We start from the raw sequence: 14,705 nt of genomic DNA on the forward strand, positions 1-14,705 counted from the left end.
ACCCCAAAAATTCAGAATAATCCTCTTGTTGTCCTATTGAGTATCTAGTGGACTTCACACTCCAGGAAATCGGTTGGAGGGAAAGAAGATATATTTTTACGGAACTGCAGCTGCATGAACAGGTGTTTTTTGGTGAATAAGTAGGAATCATTCTCGTTCTCGTTCATCATTAAAACCTCGTTCTTGAAATTTTTCGTCATGAACAACACTTGTAAAATGCTATTCATATAGCAAGTGTTTCCTAAATTATCTTTTCCACAAAATATAATAATAGAGAACTGTTTTCTAGTTCTGCAATGTTGTATAATACTTTATGATACTTCATATAAATTGCAGTTTCCAAAGTTTCCAATACGAATTCAGAATCGGTTTCCAGAATAAATAATACTCGTATTACTGTCAAGGTCTGCCAGCGCACCTATTAGTGAATTGAAAACTCCATAAAGATGAAAACTCATCATTCCTGATATTCCCTTCAGTAAATGTAATGGCCAGCTCAAAATCGATATCCAATAATAGAAACTGTTTCATAATAGGATTTCAATGGGTGAGTTCATAAAGTCATGTTGCACAAAACCAAAATATTCGAGATTTAATATTCCCGTACATTTTCACAGAGAAAAATATCCACTTTGCCATTGTGCCAATATTGCCAACACAATCCGACTATTAATCGAGGACTTCGGTTTTCCGCTGAAATTTAATTGTTCATTATTTCCAATTACCTACTTTATTCTACTGACAATTGCAGGATCAACATATTATGATATTCCATTAGAATTAATGCTTTCAAAATGGAATATCAATGGATATTCTGCTGCCAGAAATATACGATATAATATACGATAAATTAAAGAAAAATATTCGAAAACACTATCTAGTGTTCATGATTTCAAAGTGAATGTTTTGGTGATTATCCTTGCCTTTGAAGGTGGTCGACAATGTTTCATGGTGAATTTGATAAGTTCAAGGTCTATCTATACTTATAAATGTGAAAGTCATTCACTTAACACTCATGCACTGGTAAGTTCTAGGAAGATGAAATTTGGTACATATGTGCTTCTTAGATGCGCACTAACAATAGTATTTTCAAATATTCCTACTAGGGATCCTCCTTGGAGATAAAAAGGGGCGCGTTTACATATGAAAATTTCTTATTCATCACTGTTTTTCCGTACCACTATATTTTCAGAGGGTGAAATTTTGTATGTAGGTTCGCTCTATGTCGTAGATACGCACTAAGAAGGGATTTTTGAATATTCCAACTGGGGTACCCCGTGGAGGTAAAAGGGGCGCGTTTACATGTGAAAACTACTTTTTCATCACTGTTTCTCCGTACTGTTATAATTTAGGAGGATGAAATTTTGTATGTAGGTTCGTTTTATGTCGTAAATGCGCACTGAGAAGAGATTTTTGAATACTCCAACTGGGGCACCTTCGTGGAGGTAAAAGGGGCGCGTTTACATATGAAAATTACTTTTTCATCACCGTTTCTCCATATTGCTATAATTTCGGAGGCTCAAATTTTGTAAGTAGGTTCATTTTATGTCGTAGATGCGCACTAAGGAGGGATTTTTGAATACTCCAACTGGGGCACCCCGTGAAGGTAAAAGGGGAGCGTTTACATATGAAAATCATTTTTTCATCACTGTTTCTCCGTATTGCTATAATTTCGGAGGCTCTAATTTTGTGATTAGGTTCGTTTTATGTCGTAGATGCGCACTATGAAGGGATTTTCGCATATTTCAACTGGGGCACCCCCGTGGAAGTAAACGGGGTGCGTTTATATATGAAAATTACCTATTCATCAGTGTTTCTCCGTACCGCTAAAATTTAGAACCTTTAAATTTCCGGTGGGTGAATCCATATTTAGTATCAGCATTGCACCCGTGTGGAGCCAGAGCGGCATCCAAATATGATTGTGGATACTATATCGAAACGTCGTGAGGTAACTTGGCTTGAAATCCTTCATTTTTCATTCAATTTCAAGTGTTCCATTTTCAATTTTTCGCTCAATTTTTTGCATTATATAATTTTCATGGAATTTTCAATTTTATTTGTTCTTCCAGGGATTTCAAATCATATTATATCGTATTAGAAAATGGAAACCTGAACTAATAAAATTTAACCTTGCCTTTCTCGGAGGTGAAAAAGAACTAAATTTCATGAATATATATTTCGAAAATTCAATGAGATTATACAGTTATGTGCAATGTTGAGAAGTAATCATGAGAAATCAATAAAGAAAAATTAATATATTTTTGTTTAATGAAGTGTAAGTACAGACAAAATGTATAATTAAAATGTTACTAGGAAATTAAGTGAATTGTGCTTCATATTTGATTCGCTTTGAAAAGTTATTCAACTTCAGGGATGTAAAAAGCCATTAAGGCTGGAAATAACAAATTGAATACTTCTTCAGGTTTACATTACACAGAAACTCCGGAGTGAGCCAATTCTCTTTCGATCTGGATTTATCCATTTTCATAACTGTGGAAAGTTAAAAACCCAGAAACAGAATGTTTTCCTAAAATATTTCCTCACTATCTTGTGATGCTATTTGATAATGCATCATATTCCAATTATTCTCCTGCATTTTATTTTATTTCTGAGAAAAATATATGGTTTTTGTATTTTTATTCACTTATTGAAAAAAAAGTTTCTAATTTTATTCATCTATATCCCTTTTGTATTAAAATTGAATAAAGTACTGGTCAATAGCCCAAATGTCTCATATAATCCCTTCATTTCATAAATGAATCGTACTAGAAACCGAACCCTACCAAAAATGTTGTGTAGACCTACTTCAGTTTCTGAATATCCTCATTACTCCTAGTTCTTTTGAAACCACGATTCCATGACTGTTACTGGATTAATTACTGCTAGATTTTCTGAAAGTATATCGAAACTTCTCAAACAAACTTATATAATGAAGTATTTCAGAAGCAATTCGCGTGCGAATATCAGCTATCCCAGGAAGTCAGCCTTAATCAAAACTTAGCCGGATCCAATAAATCAATCCCTAATAATCTATTGTTGGAGTACTTACGATTCCCAATAGCCGTAAATTAACTAAGTTCGAGCAAATACAGATGTCGAGTTACGGAGCAGTTGCATATATTATGAATAAAGGGTTTTCGTGTGAAGACTTGAGTAATATGAACTTTGCAAATGCATATATACGGAATTGCACTTGTGTGTGAAATTTGAACCGTAGGCTAACTCAGGATCAAACAATAAAATCCATCCAGAATTATCCAGCTTCATGCTACCTGCTTCTCAATGATATCATTCAGACTCGAATAATATATCCACGTTTCCTATCACATTGGATGTTTCAGATGATTTTCAATTTCAAGGGAAATTATAACAGTTAGAATTTGAAATGTTTAATGTTACGTTTCGTTTATATTGTGTCTTCTCTATATACTTATTTGGCGACTGGTGATACTACAAGCTTATAAAAAATCGAATTATTATTCAATTTGATGTATCTTAGGTTGGAGATATGACATAGATGATTTTTTTTCATGACACATCACCTTTTAGGTCTCTCTTTGAAACTTATGTGCATAATCTATACATCTTTGTAAACAGTTTTCATTGAAATTGATTACCACCTTCCTTTCTTCTGAAGTTTCCCATATGCCATTGTATAATGATAGAAAAATAGTCTTGTGAAGCTATTTAGAATGGTACTGATGAGGAGATCAAGACAAATGTTTTTCCAAAAATGTCGAAGTTGACCAGAAACTTTGACTGTTTTCCATGTAAGTGAAAGGGTTTTCAATAATTTTCATATATTACGCTTTATATGAATGGAATTTCGACTTCACGCATAGTTCAAAGCAGCCATCTGCTTGATTGAAGACGAAACTATCAATAGCAATCCTAATTGTAGATCTAGATCCTAGACAGAACCTGTGATTGCGTAGAAGGATAACATAGGTTTCGCTCGCTCTGTCAGAGAATAAAAAACACAGATTGGCAAAACATTTTCTCACATAACGACCTAGATGAAAAAACAAAAAAGTTTGTGACACATTAACAAAGCGAAGTTGAACAATCTACCCGTTATGTACAAATAAAACGAAACGAAAAAAAAGAAGGACTGGATTTCGAAAGGTTTGGTTAATTCTATTAACAAAATGAACAATGTATATCTACTGATCAGGAAAGATACAAATAATACACGTCTCAAAACGGATTATAAAAAATATGAGACCACTCTGGATAAGCTTATACCAAAAACTAAAAATGAATTTTACAAAAACAAAATCAACAAAAACAAAGATAATGCGAGTACCCTATGGAAAACTTTAAACGAAATGTACTGTAAAAACTCAAGATATGAAATAAATCTTAAAAAAACTACAGACGGAAATAAAACACATGACATGAACAAAATAGTGAATATTTTCAGTGACACATATATCAATACAGGTATATATAACAAGTTAAAAAAATTAAGGGAACCTCAGAGTATAAATTTAGAGAAGACATAAATAGACATTCCATATTCATGTATCTTACCAATGCAACAGAAGTCCTGAAAGTAATAAGTGAACTCAAAAATCGTAAAGCACCTGGGAAATATAATCTAAAAACTCGAACTCTAAAACTGATTGCCAAGTACATTGCAGGACCAACCAAGCGGTAGATACAGGACACTTCCCAGTATGCTTGAAACTTTCCATAGTTACCCCCATTCATAAGGGCGGATCTAGAAATGAAGTAACAAATTACAGGCCTGTATCCCTAATAACGAATATTGGAAAGATACTTGAACAATTAATAAAGATTAGGTTAGATTTCTTCATCAGAAAGTATCGCATTTTATCCTAATTACAATTTTAAAGGGAAGGGAAATGATATCGTTGATCACGGAATTCTGTTAAACACTCTGGAGAATATCGGTATAAGGGGAAACACAATCAAATTATTAAAGTCATATATCACAGATCGTAAACAGATATATGCAGATAAAAGATATGAAAAACAGTGAAAAGACAATTGAAATTGAGGTCCCACAAGGAACGATTTTGGGACCGATACTATTCTGTTAATACGTAAACAGAAATATTCGATGTAAGACAACTGTTTTTCAAAACCCTCGCATTGCATCAATATAAAGAAAAGGCAAAACTCACCAGACCTAACCATACATATACTACAAGACATAAAAACAAATACATAGTACCATTTGCATTTGAAACAATAGGACAGAGATCTCATCAATTTTTGGGCCCAAAGGAGTTCAATTCTTTACCAGAAGATATACAAAATTGTGAATCTACCAAGGACATGACAAAGGCGGTCGAAAAATTTATTACTAGGCTTCATCGTAAAAACATTAGAAGAATATTCGACCAAAATATTTAAGGACGGATTACATTATTACATATACACCCCAAATCCTTTTCATCCCCTGATTTTAATATGTATATATTTATTTTCCACGTGATATATTCGAATGATTTTGATCTTATACACCATTTCAATGGCTCGCTTTTTTTATACATCACAGAAACCATGTAACACAAATATTATTTTGTAAATGTTAAATATTTTATATGTACTTATTTTAGAATCATTTTTTCCATTATAGTGTTTCAATAAAAAGAAAGTGTTAAATCAAATTGTGTTTCACTACGTACAAACATATTTTGTTATTTCTGTGGCTTTTTTAACGTTTATTTGCTGAATGTATACTCTTGTTTCTTGTAATTGTTCATTGTATATGTCGCTCACCGGCGAGATTTTTATATTGTCAAGTCATTTGAATCTGATTAATGAAATTGCCTGCTGCTATTGGCAGGTTTCAAAGTGCTAAATTATGGGGGAATGTTCAGTTTGATTTACGTTTTCACAAAAGGCGACATTTGTAGGATGTAGGACGAAAACAAGGGTGATATTTTCCCTTCATTGAAAAATACTATTCCACACAAGAGATGAGTACAAAACGAAAGAAACTTATCCTACGTTGAAAATAAAACTAAATTACAATCTCTGGATGATAAGGATCAATTTTCTTATTCACAATTTAAGCTTTTATAAAAATAACTGGGACAATTTTTAATAGCGTTTGTGCTTAACAAAAACATGAGATCATCATATTTTTTCTTATTAATAGGTACAGGATTAGTGTACGCTTTCTTCAGGTCGAAGTCTGTAAAAGTGGAGAGAGGTGTTCTTGAATGTCTTTGATTAATTACTTTGGCTTGTTTGAAATCTGTGGCCTTAAAAGATGTTTTGTAAAAAAATGAGTCCAAGTGGCTTTTCTCCACCCTAATTATTGAGACATCGGCCATTCTGTATATCTCACCCATTGTGTTTTCCTGAAAATGTTTTATAGTAGTATATTCAGTCAAATGCTTCAATTCAAGAAAGTCTTTGTGAGACATTTCAATTACGTTGAATGGCTTGCTCGTTTTTTTTGGCGGTTTGTACTATAGCTGTGTACTGGGATGGCGTATAGATAGGACCGGATTTTAAAGCTCTTTTGATGCTTTTTCTATTATGGAATGGGCATTATCTCCCTCATTTTGGGTATGCGCCGTGATCAAGTATTTATGAGTAATCGCTTTAATTTTATAATTAACTACGGCATAAAGGTAAGCAGCAATGACAAATTTGTTTTTTGTTGGCCGGAGCAGTTGTTAGAGTGGAATACTATTTCAAGATCACCGGTATTACATGCAGCAGCCTTCTCCTTCAAATAATGCCATGAGTAAGTGCCTATTTCTATTGCTCCTCTCTTACCCTCTCCCTCGTGCCACATATAACAATTTACAGGTCCCTGCCCTTTCGACGTAAGATCCGCCACTATAGTAGAAGGACGATACTTGTCCATTTGGTGTTGGCAGAGAAGCTTGTAAATCAAAACACGCTACTTGGTATGAAGAAGAAATACTCTTTATATCTATTTCTTTTTCTTCTCTGCTCAATTGTTTTTCTTCATTGAGGGTTTTGTGTTCTTCTCGTAACTTTTCTTTTTCTTCTCCATTTGAATTTTCATAGTTCACGCAGGCTTGGCATTGATCCTTTTTTGGTACAAAGAACGCTATGTTGAACTCATGGTTAAAGATGTTTCTGTACATAGTTAGATTAGCAAAAGGTTTTCCTTGGTGTTCGCATTCAGCTTTATAATCACGATGTAACTGAGCAATCATCTTACTTCCGTCTATATAAAGTTTTTCGGAATGTGCTCGTGTGTAATGACTCTCAATTGTTGGGATTGACAAAATGTGAGCTCGAACTCCGTCTTTAATTTCCTTGGGAATTTCTTTATGATTCGAATGTTGTCCTCTGTTATCTTCGGCTACGGTACACTTTACCTTTACCGTTATGATACATCGCACAGTAATCCCTAGTGTTGCTATAAAAAATATTTACAAACCCTCAGCTTCCTTCCTACTTTCAAATAATGAAATGCGTGGTTTGCTACTCTGCCTTCAGCATCACATGGAAATCTGTAGGCAGGAATCACTTCCTGTATAAGCGATAGAATGTAAGTACGTTGTTTTACAATATCACCCATCTCCCAATATTTTTGGAACATGTCCAACCTTTCTCCTTTTGTGAATTTGGTGCTGCATTTTTGTTTGCACTTGGAATCATCACACGGTAGTTTCATTTTTCGTTCTGAAACCGGTAATCCCTTACCCAAAGTTTTGTACGATTTGCCACAGTTTCTTAGGCGCTTAGTGGCGAATTTTTTTCATTCAGAGGGAATGGCTTTTCTTTTTCTCGTTCGTTTTTTTGAAGTATCTGGCTTATTGTATTAGATATTTCAACTTTATTATCTTTACATAAATTTGACGATGAGCTGCTATCATAATCTGGATCGTTGACTGAGTCATCCGTAGAATGAGGATCATCCTCAAAGCTTCTGCAAAAATACACCCACCAATTATTATAATAATCGAACATATTAATTGGTTCAAATATAATTACATACCGTGATCGCTCTTCTCAGTATCTAATTGTAAATTTGGAAACGCACGTACACCGGGAACTTTACAATGTGAGCCTGGGCCACCTGGAGTTTGTTTCTCAACTTTTTCAATCTATAAAATGTCCATTGTAACCATTCATTAGTTCTACATCAATAGGAGTAGTTAGTTTAAGCCGATTTCAGAACCTCCCCCCACCACTTTCAACCTTGAAATGACATCTACGTCACACGAAGTTGCGAAGGTGACTTTGAGGAGGTGTTATGAGTTTGTCCTTGAACGACCTTGACATGCGTCATACGGCAACGCAGACAAGGTGACTTTGAGGTGCTGTTTTGGGTTTAACCTTGAATGACCTTCATTCTTTTCCCATATTTTCGACAGGGTGACTTTGACTTCCAATGAATTCGAGCCAGTTTGGCACCCACACGATCTAACATAACCAAGGTGACTTTGAACGATTGTTTTGAGTTTGCCCTTGAACGACCTTGATCAACGTCACTCAACGCAGACAAGGTGACTTTGATGAGGCAGTGTTTTGGGTTTGACTTTGAATGACTTTCATTCACTTCCCATATTTTCAACAAGGCTTTCTTGAAGTTTTGAACCTACACAACACAACATAGCCAAGGTGACTTTGAAGGAGTGTTTTGCGTCTGACTTTGAATGACCTGCAACTACGTCACGCGATAAAGACAATATTATTTTGGAGTAGTGTTTTCGGACACCCAGCTTGTGGTGAAGAAGTACCCCCTCTTCTTCAACCACGTTCTATAAATGTTCGGAGGATCACCATTTCACATTCAGTTTGAATAACCCAACGTACTCGAATAGATGAGTGAAAGTAGTGCTGCAAAGTGACAGAGAGTATTACGTCAGGAGTATACACAGCAATCCAGGTGAACATATTTTATATTTGTATACCATAATTCCACTATATTCGAAATGGATCATTTGAAATTTAATATCGAAAAGATCAATTCTGCAATAATTCAACAAACTGTGGCTATGGAGCAGAAGCCTTTAATATCTTTGACTATCGATAAAGGTTATAAAATTGAAAAGATGTCGATGCTATCCACACGATATGGTAAATCCATTCAAGTAGTTTTGTTGGACGAGGAAAATAATACTTCTTTTAAATCATGGCTTCCAAAACGTGTCTCAGAACATTTTACGGAAGAAATGATTCACGAAGTGAATTCATCCAAAGCCAAATTCATTTTTACATATATCGGTCAAAGTTCTCAGGATTATCCTGGTGCTAAAACACGCTCACTAGTCAAATTCGATATTTTAGATTGAATATAACTTCAATATCTTTGTAAATAGTAGAAATATGGTATATTAATGTAAAATATGGATTAGCTCCCGCGCTTCAAACATGATAAAATTTCAAGTGAGTGTTTTTTTGCAGCATAATTTCCAAACTAATGAATGCATTTTGTGTATTTTCAGAGTACAAGCATGTGGATGCAATATTCAGCCGAAGAGTGGCCGGAAGCAGTCAATTTGGATTCTGCAATAAGGAGGTTGGCTTGGGAATTAGCCGACTTGAGTTTTGACGCTCTTCACTCATCAAACTATGATTTAAGTGTATGTTATGATGCTGAAGAGGTACGAAAACTTTTGGAGCTCAGTGAGAAATATGAACTTGGTGTGGCACTGTGCCATAAATATTCGTATGGAAGCGGAAATTTGGATGAGTTCTGTGAGCTAATGATTGAAGCAGACTTGAAGCATTTCCTTCACAGCATATCCGTTTACCTACCACAGAATATCATAGAGAAATATCAATTGGAGCCACAGAATCCCAACCCACAACCGGAAGAATCTTCAAATAACGGTGTTGTGAATATTTGAAATCTATTGTATACATTATAAAATCATGTTTCAATCCATGCTTGTCTATATCTGATTGTTTGGTAAATAAAAGGCAGAAGATAATTATTGAGTGTTTTATTATTTATCAATATCGAATACTCCATGGTGAATTACATGTCAATCTTATTACAATCCAGTCTGAACAGAGCCATTTAGGGCATTATAGGACAAAACAGCATCGTGTAGGATGAGTGCATATACTTTGGTGTTTGCTGGAAACTTCACCTTGCGTGTTTCGAATTCTATTTTGATGTCGACAGTAGATGACTTCATAGCATCGGGTTGGTGAGAGCAGTCGATGATAAATAGTGGATTGTTGCGAAAGCTACCAATATCCATCATGGGCTCACTCATAGCTTTATCGTAGTAGCTGCGTTGGAAGTTTTCATATGCATAGTAGGCTGACGAGTCTAACTTTTTGTCAAAATCTAGATTCCAACGCTCATATGGGTATACTTCAGAGTTTAGAGATAGTCGAATATTATTAATATTCGCATGTATGAATTTCGTCACATCTTTTGATATATTTTCAGATTGGTCGGTGCTTTGAAAGCCGATGATGATGTATCGAGGTCTTTCGAGGCTGTTGGTTGTCTTCACGGCCCAAATATCTGAGGATGTATCACGAAGTGTGGGTAATTCATAAAGGTCCCATATACGATAAGCCACCTTTACTTTTGCATTATTCGCATTTTTATTGATGCGGTTCAATAGCTTCAGTTTCTGACGATCTTCCGGCACGATGTGTCTGATTCTCCATTCTATTTTGTTGATTTCCAAATGAGCATCGACTTCTCCAATAAACGAATTTTTGAATGAGCGTGCAATAATCAAAATGAGCTCTTGCTTGACATTCAATACTCCTCTGTTGTAATCTTCAGCAAAACCCATGAGATACTTCAAGGGTAATTTACCGCTGAATACATTGCTGACGGAATCCAATATATCTTGTTTGTTCACATCAAGACCCCATCCTATTGGTAGTAGGGAATTTGCATGTGTTTGTCCAAATGATATCATCGTTTTCATTGTGGTAGTTATGCCGGGTTTTCGAACAACGGCCACTTGCTCTCCACCCATTTCATAGCGAATTTCGTCGAAGAGGAAGGCGAGGGCGTTATTGGATAGGTAGCACTGCTTCGTGTCATCAGATGGTGTGAACTTCCCCTCGATATAAATGTAACTGTCTGCAATATCGAGTATAAGGTCTTGAAAATTGATTGGAATTCGGATTTCATCTGAATTTTTGTAATATGGTGATCCATACGGTTTATATGTATGCTCGTGAAGGCTGATTAGGGAATGATCAAAGATGGGCTCCTCGAATACCTCCAGCTTATCACTTGTGGTTATGGTCGCCATGTTATTACTATTTTTTATATCGCACCTTCAAGCCAATAGATTTGAGAAAGTGTAAACTACTAGCGCTTAGTCTATATCTTGACCGTTTGGCGGGCATACGTGGAATGAATCGACTTTTAGATTTTCTCTTCTTTAAATGCACATTATCATAGTCTCCACCTGATACATTACGCTGATTCAACTGCTGCCGCTGCTGTAATCGCTGGCTTTTAAAGCACAACCCCATTTTTTAGAAAAAATTATGGTGAAATCAATAGCCTTATCAATTATAATCATCTGCTCAGCGTTATGAAATGATAAATACTGAGTTAAAATTTCTTCAGCTCCTGCTTTATACTGATTTTTTTCACAGATGATCATCGCTCACCATCGTTTTTGCTCAATTGTTTGAATGCTTATCGAGGGTTGTTTTTTCATATCAGATTGCATCGATTTGATATCCTTCTCCATATGTTCACACTTTTTTACAATTTCCACTAATTTCAGCCCAAGCGTAATGAGATCTTCCCTGACTGATGCGGAATATTTTTCTACTACATCTAATCTCAAATTGATTTTATCAATATCAGAATCTAATTCTCCTCTGATCTTTGAGATGTAAAAACCAACATATTCTCGATTAACACAATCCGTACTCTCTTTAGGCTCGGCTACATTTTTCAAACGTTTATTTTCCATATCAAAGTTTCCATCGGAAGTCAATTTGAAACCAACTCCAGGTTGTCCTCGCAAAACAGTATTTGAAACTGCCTTACTTCTACGACCAAACTTATCGATGCTTCCACCACTCATTTTTGTGATACACTTATGACGGTCGTCGATGTTGTGAATCAACATATGAGAAATGATGATCGTTATATCCTAATCAATTCCAATTTAACTATTATTTTTTCACCATTGAAATTGATTAGATTACCATTATCATCCAATATGCGTAAAGTGATATTGTCGAGGTACTTACGACCGCCAGGCTGGATTGGCATATAAATAATATTTTGCGGTTCCTTGGTGAGTTTGTAACCGGGCTCTACATCAATATCAAATTCAAAGATGCTATGGATTTCATCACCATTTGAATATGCTCCAGCTGTGACATTACAATCCACACGAATAATTCTCACCTTATTGATATTTACGGGCAATGTTGATTCATGAGTTTCATCGATGCCAAACACATCGGCTTCGAACCCTAAAAGTTCGGCAATAGTGTTTTCATGTTTGAGATGGATGTAATATTTCGACCTCATTTCACATTTCAGAGTGTTGTTGTTTGCGTGTAGGAGAAATACTCCATCGATATTCTCCTCAGCTCCATTTTCCAATTGCATTTCTTTGGATTTGATGAATTTTTGAATCACCTTATTGATTTCATCAATTTCATATGCTCCAGGTGGAATTTTTATAATGATAGGAGGTGAGTTAGCTTCTTTAGAATAGGCGATAATATTATTTTTCACATCCACATTGAATATGGAGTTGTAGGAATAGAAACCGTGTAAGCCCAGACCATAATTAGCGCCACTATCCAATTCGATGGGTGGGTAGAAGTTGGCGCTCAACTCGCTAGAGTGTCCCGACAATGAAAACGTGCGTGACATGACTGATGAATTTTCACTGACTCATGTCAATTTATTGCTGGCAGCAGAAATTGTGGAGTAATCGTCGTTTTTTAGGTGGTCTGTCCAGATGATCCATCCCATTATGTGTGACTACATTCACATCATTCACTTTACAATAACAACAGAAAATTTTTCTTGTAGGTGGCCCATCATTCACATCGGAATTATTGCTGTTGCCGCTGGAATCATTCTGATGGTCTTGGCAGTACTGATACTTTAAGACATCAATATCATTTTGTAGATTTTGTGGTAACTTATCCCATACAGATGCAATTTCATGCGATGCACACCCAATCAACACCTCTTTCGGCATATTAGCGAGTTGTTCTTTACTCATTTCTCGTAAAGTGCGTACTCTGGAATATGCGATCAATGAATTACTCATCCTCTTGATACTTTCCCTGTCCTGCGCTGGTGTTATCTCCATGTCTTGCTCTGTAGAAATTCCAAACACAAATGACCACACCATACTGTGTTGAATTGTTGTTTACGCTCATAGTTATATGTGATAATAGTGGTAGGATTTGAACCCCTATGAAAATAGTGAATCAATTCTTTTGGAGGGGGTAAATCACCGAAACTATCGAAATATTTCACAGAAGTGCTGCTTTTTCTGTATGCTACCCAATGCGTCCCTTGACCATGTCGACTATCCAAATTTACTACGGCAGATTCATATCGGAGTGGTCCCGATTTTGGCAAATCGTCACGCATATATACCCCCCGAAAATATGGAATCATCATTTTCTTAGCATGATAGTTGAGGTCGATGTTGGAGAGAGCTCTTTGAGGTAGCAAATCTATGAGTTTTTTGAAATTTGAGGTTTCAAATAGACTCCTAATCCTTTACGGTAAGGCTTCAAATAGATACCGCTTCCTCGTTTACCTAGAGCGATTGCCTCCATATTTTTATTATGTCGATTGGCCTCACTCAATTGTTCCCTACTCGCTTTCGCTGCTTGTACTGCTTTTGTTATGCCAGCTGTAGCACCAGCTAAACTACCTAGCGCCGATAAACCAGCAAAAATTGGAATGAGTGGTAGTATTCCACCAATTTTAGGAATTGGTATGATTCGCGGTGTGCGAATTTTCTTTTTCCCACCCGCAGCCCTCGTATATTTGCGTGCTGCTTTTAGTGCAATTTCAGCTGCTCTTTTAGAATTTTTGACAACAAATTCACTTCCGCCCGCTTTGTGTAGAACATCACGCACTTTCTTAACGATTCCAGAACCAAAAGCTGTCACCTTAGAATCTTTCAATAGTTTTTTTGATTTTTTTTTCTTGGTAGGACCCTTTTTTTTCTGTATTCGTGACTGCTTGGCTGCTAATTCGCAACCCATACCAAATCGTCGTTTTCCCTTCATTATATTCGTAATTAGCCAAGCGGCTCCTTTCTCTCCAATAGATGCGTCTTTTGCCTTGAATCGATTCCAAGCACTTTCTGCAAGCTCTTGATCTGCTCTGTGTCTAGCTGGAAGATTGTTAGGATCCTGTGAATATGCAATATCGTGTTTTCGGCATGCAGAATCCAGTTGATTCACACCCGGATCACCTCTCGCCAATCTTTTCTGCAATTTGGTGCCAGGGCCGCAATACTGATAGCCAGGTAAATGTAATTCGAAAGGTAGACTATTGATGAGGGAATTGACCAATCCCGTACCAGCTTTATTTGAATGCCGCTTAGGAGATCTGCATCGTCTCATAACCCCCATTTAAATAAAGGAATCGATTTGGAGACGTGCTTATATAGTCTCCAACTGTCATACAATGCGCATACTAAAGCAGAAGCACCAATTTTCCATCGATAATTTCGATGAAAAAGTGGGTAGCGGATCTGAAAGCGGTGTGAAACAGCGTCATGGATCCTTACTTCCACTATCCATTC

At 36.0% G+C, this 14,705-nt stretch overlaps 2 protein-coding genes across 4 annotated transcripts in view; one reads left to right on the forward strand and one right to left on the reverse strand.

The window, feature by feature from the left end:
• Positions 1-14,705, reverse strand: part of Sema1a (Semaphorin 1a) — a 1,123,890-nt gene that overhangs the window by 414,304 nt on the left and 694,881 nt on the right. The window lies entirely within an intron of this gene.
• Positions 8,182-11,204, forward strand: LOC141484949 (uncharacterized). Its single transcript, XM_074180670.1, has 2 exons — positions 8,182-9,354; positions 9,414-11,204. Exons 1-2 carry the CDS (start codon positions 9,340-9,342, stop codon positions 9,816-9,818), a joined length of 420 nt encoding a protein of 139 aa, XP_074036771.1. The 5' UTR covers positions 8,182-9,339; the 3' UTR covers positions 9,819-11,204.

This window comes from Leptinotarsa decemlineata, unplaced genomic scaffold (genome assembly GCF_025532065.1).
Source record: "Leptinotarsa decemlineata unplaced genomic scaffold, Ldec_3_MD MMD2_tig00026299_RagTag_RagTag, whole genome shotgun sequence".
Lineage (NCBI taxonomy): Eukaryota > Metazoa > Arthropoda > Insecta > Coleoptera > Chrysomelidae > Leptinotarsa > Leptinotarsa decemlineata.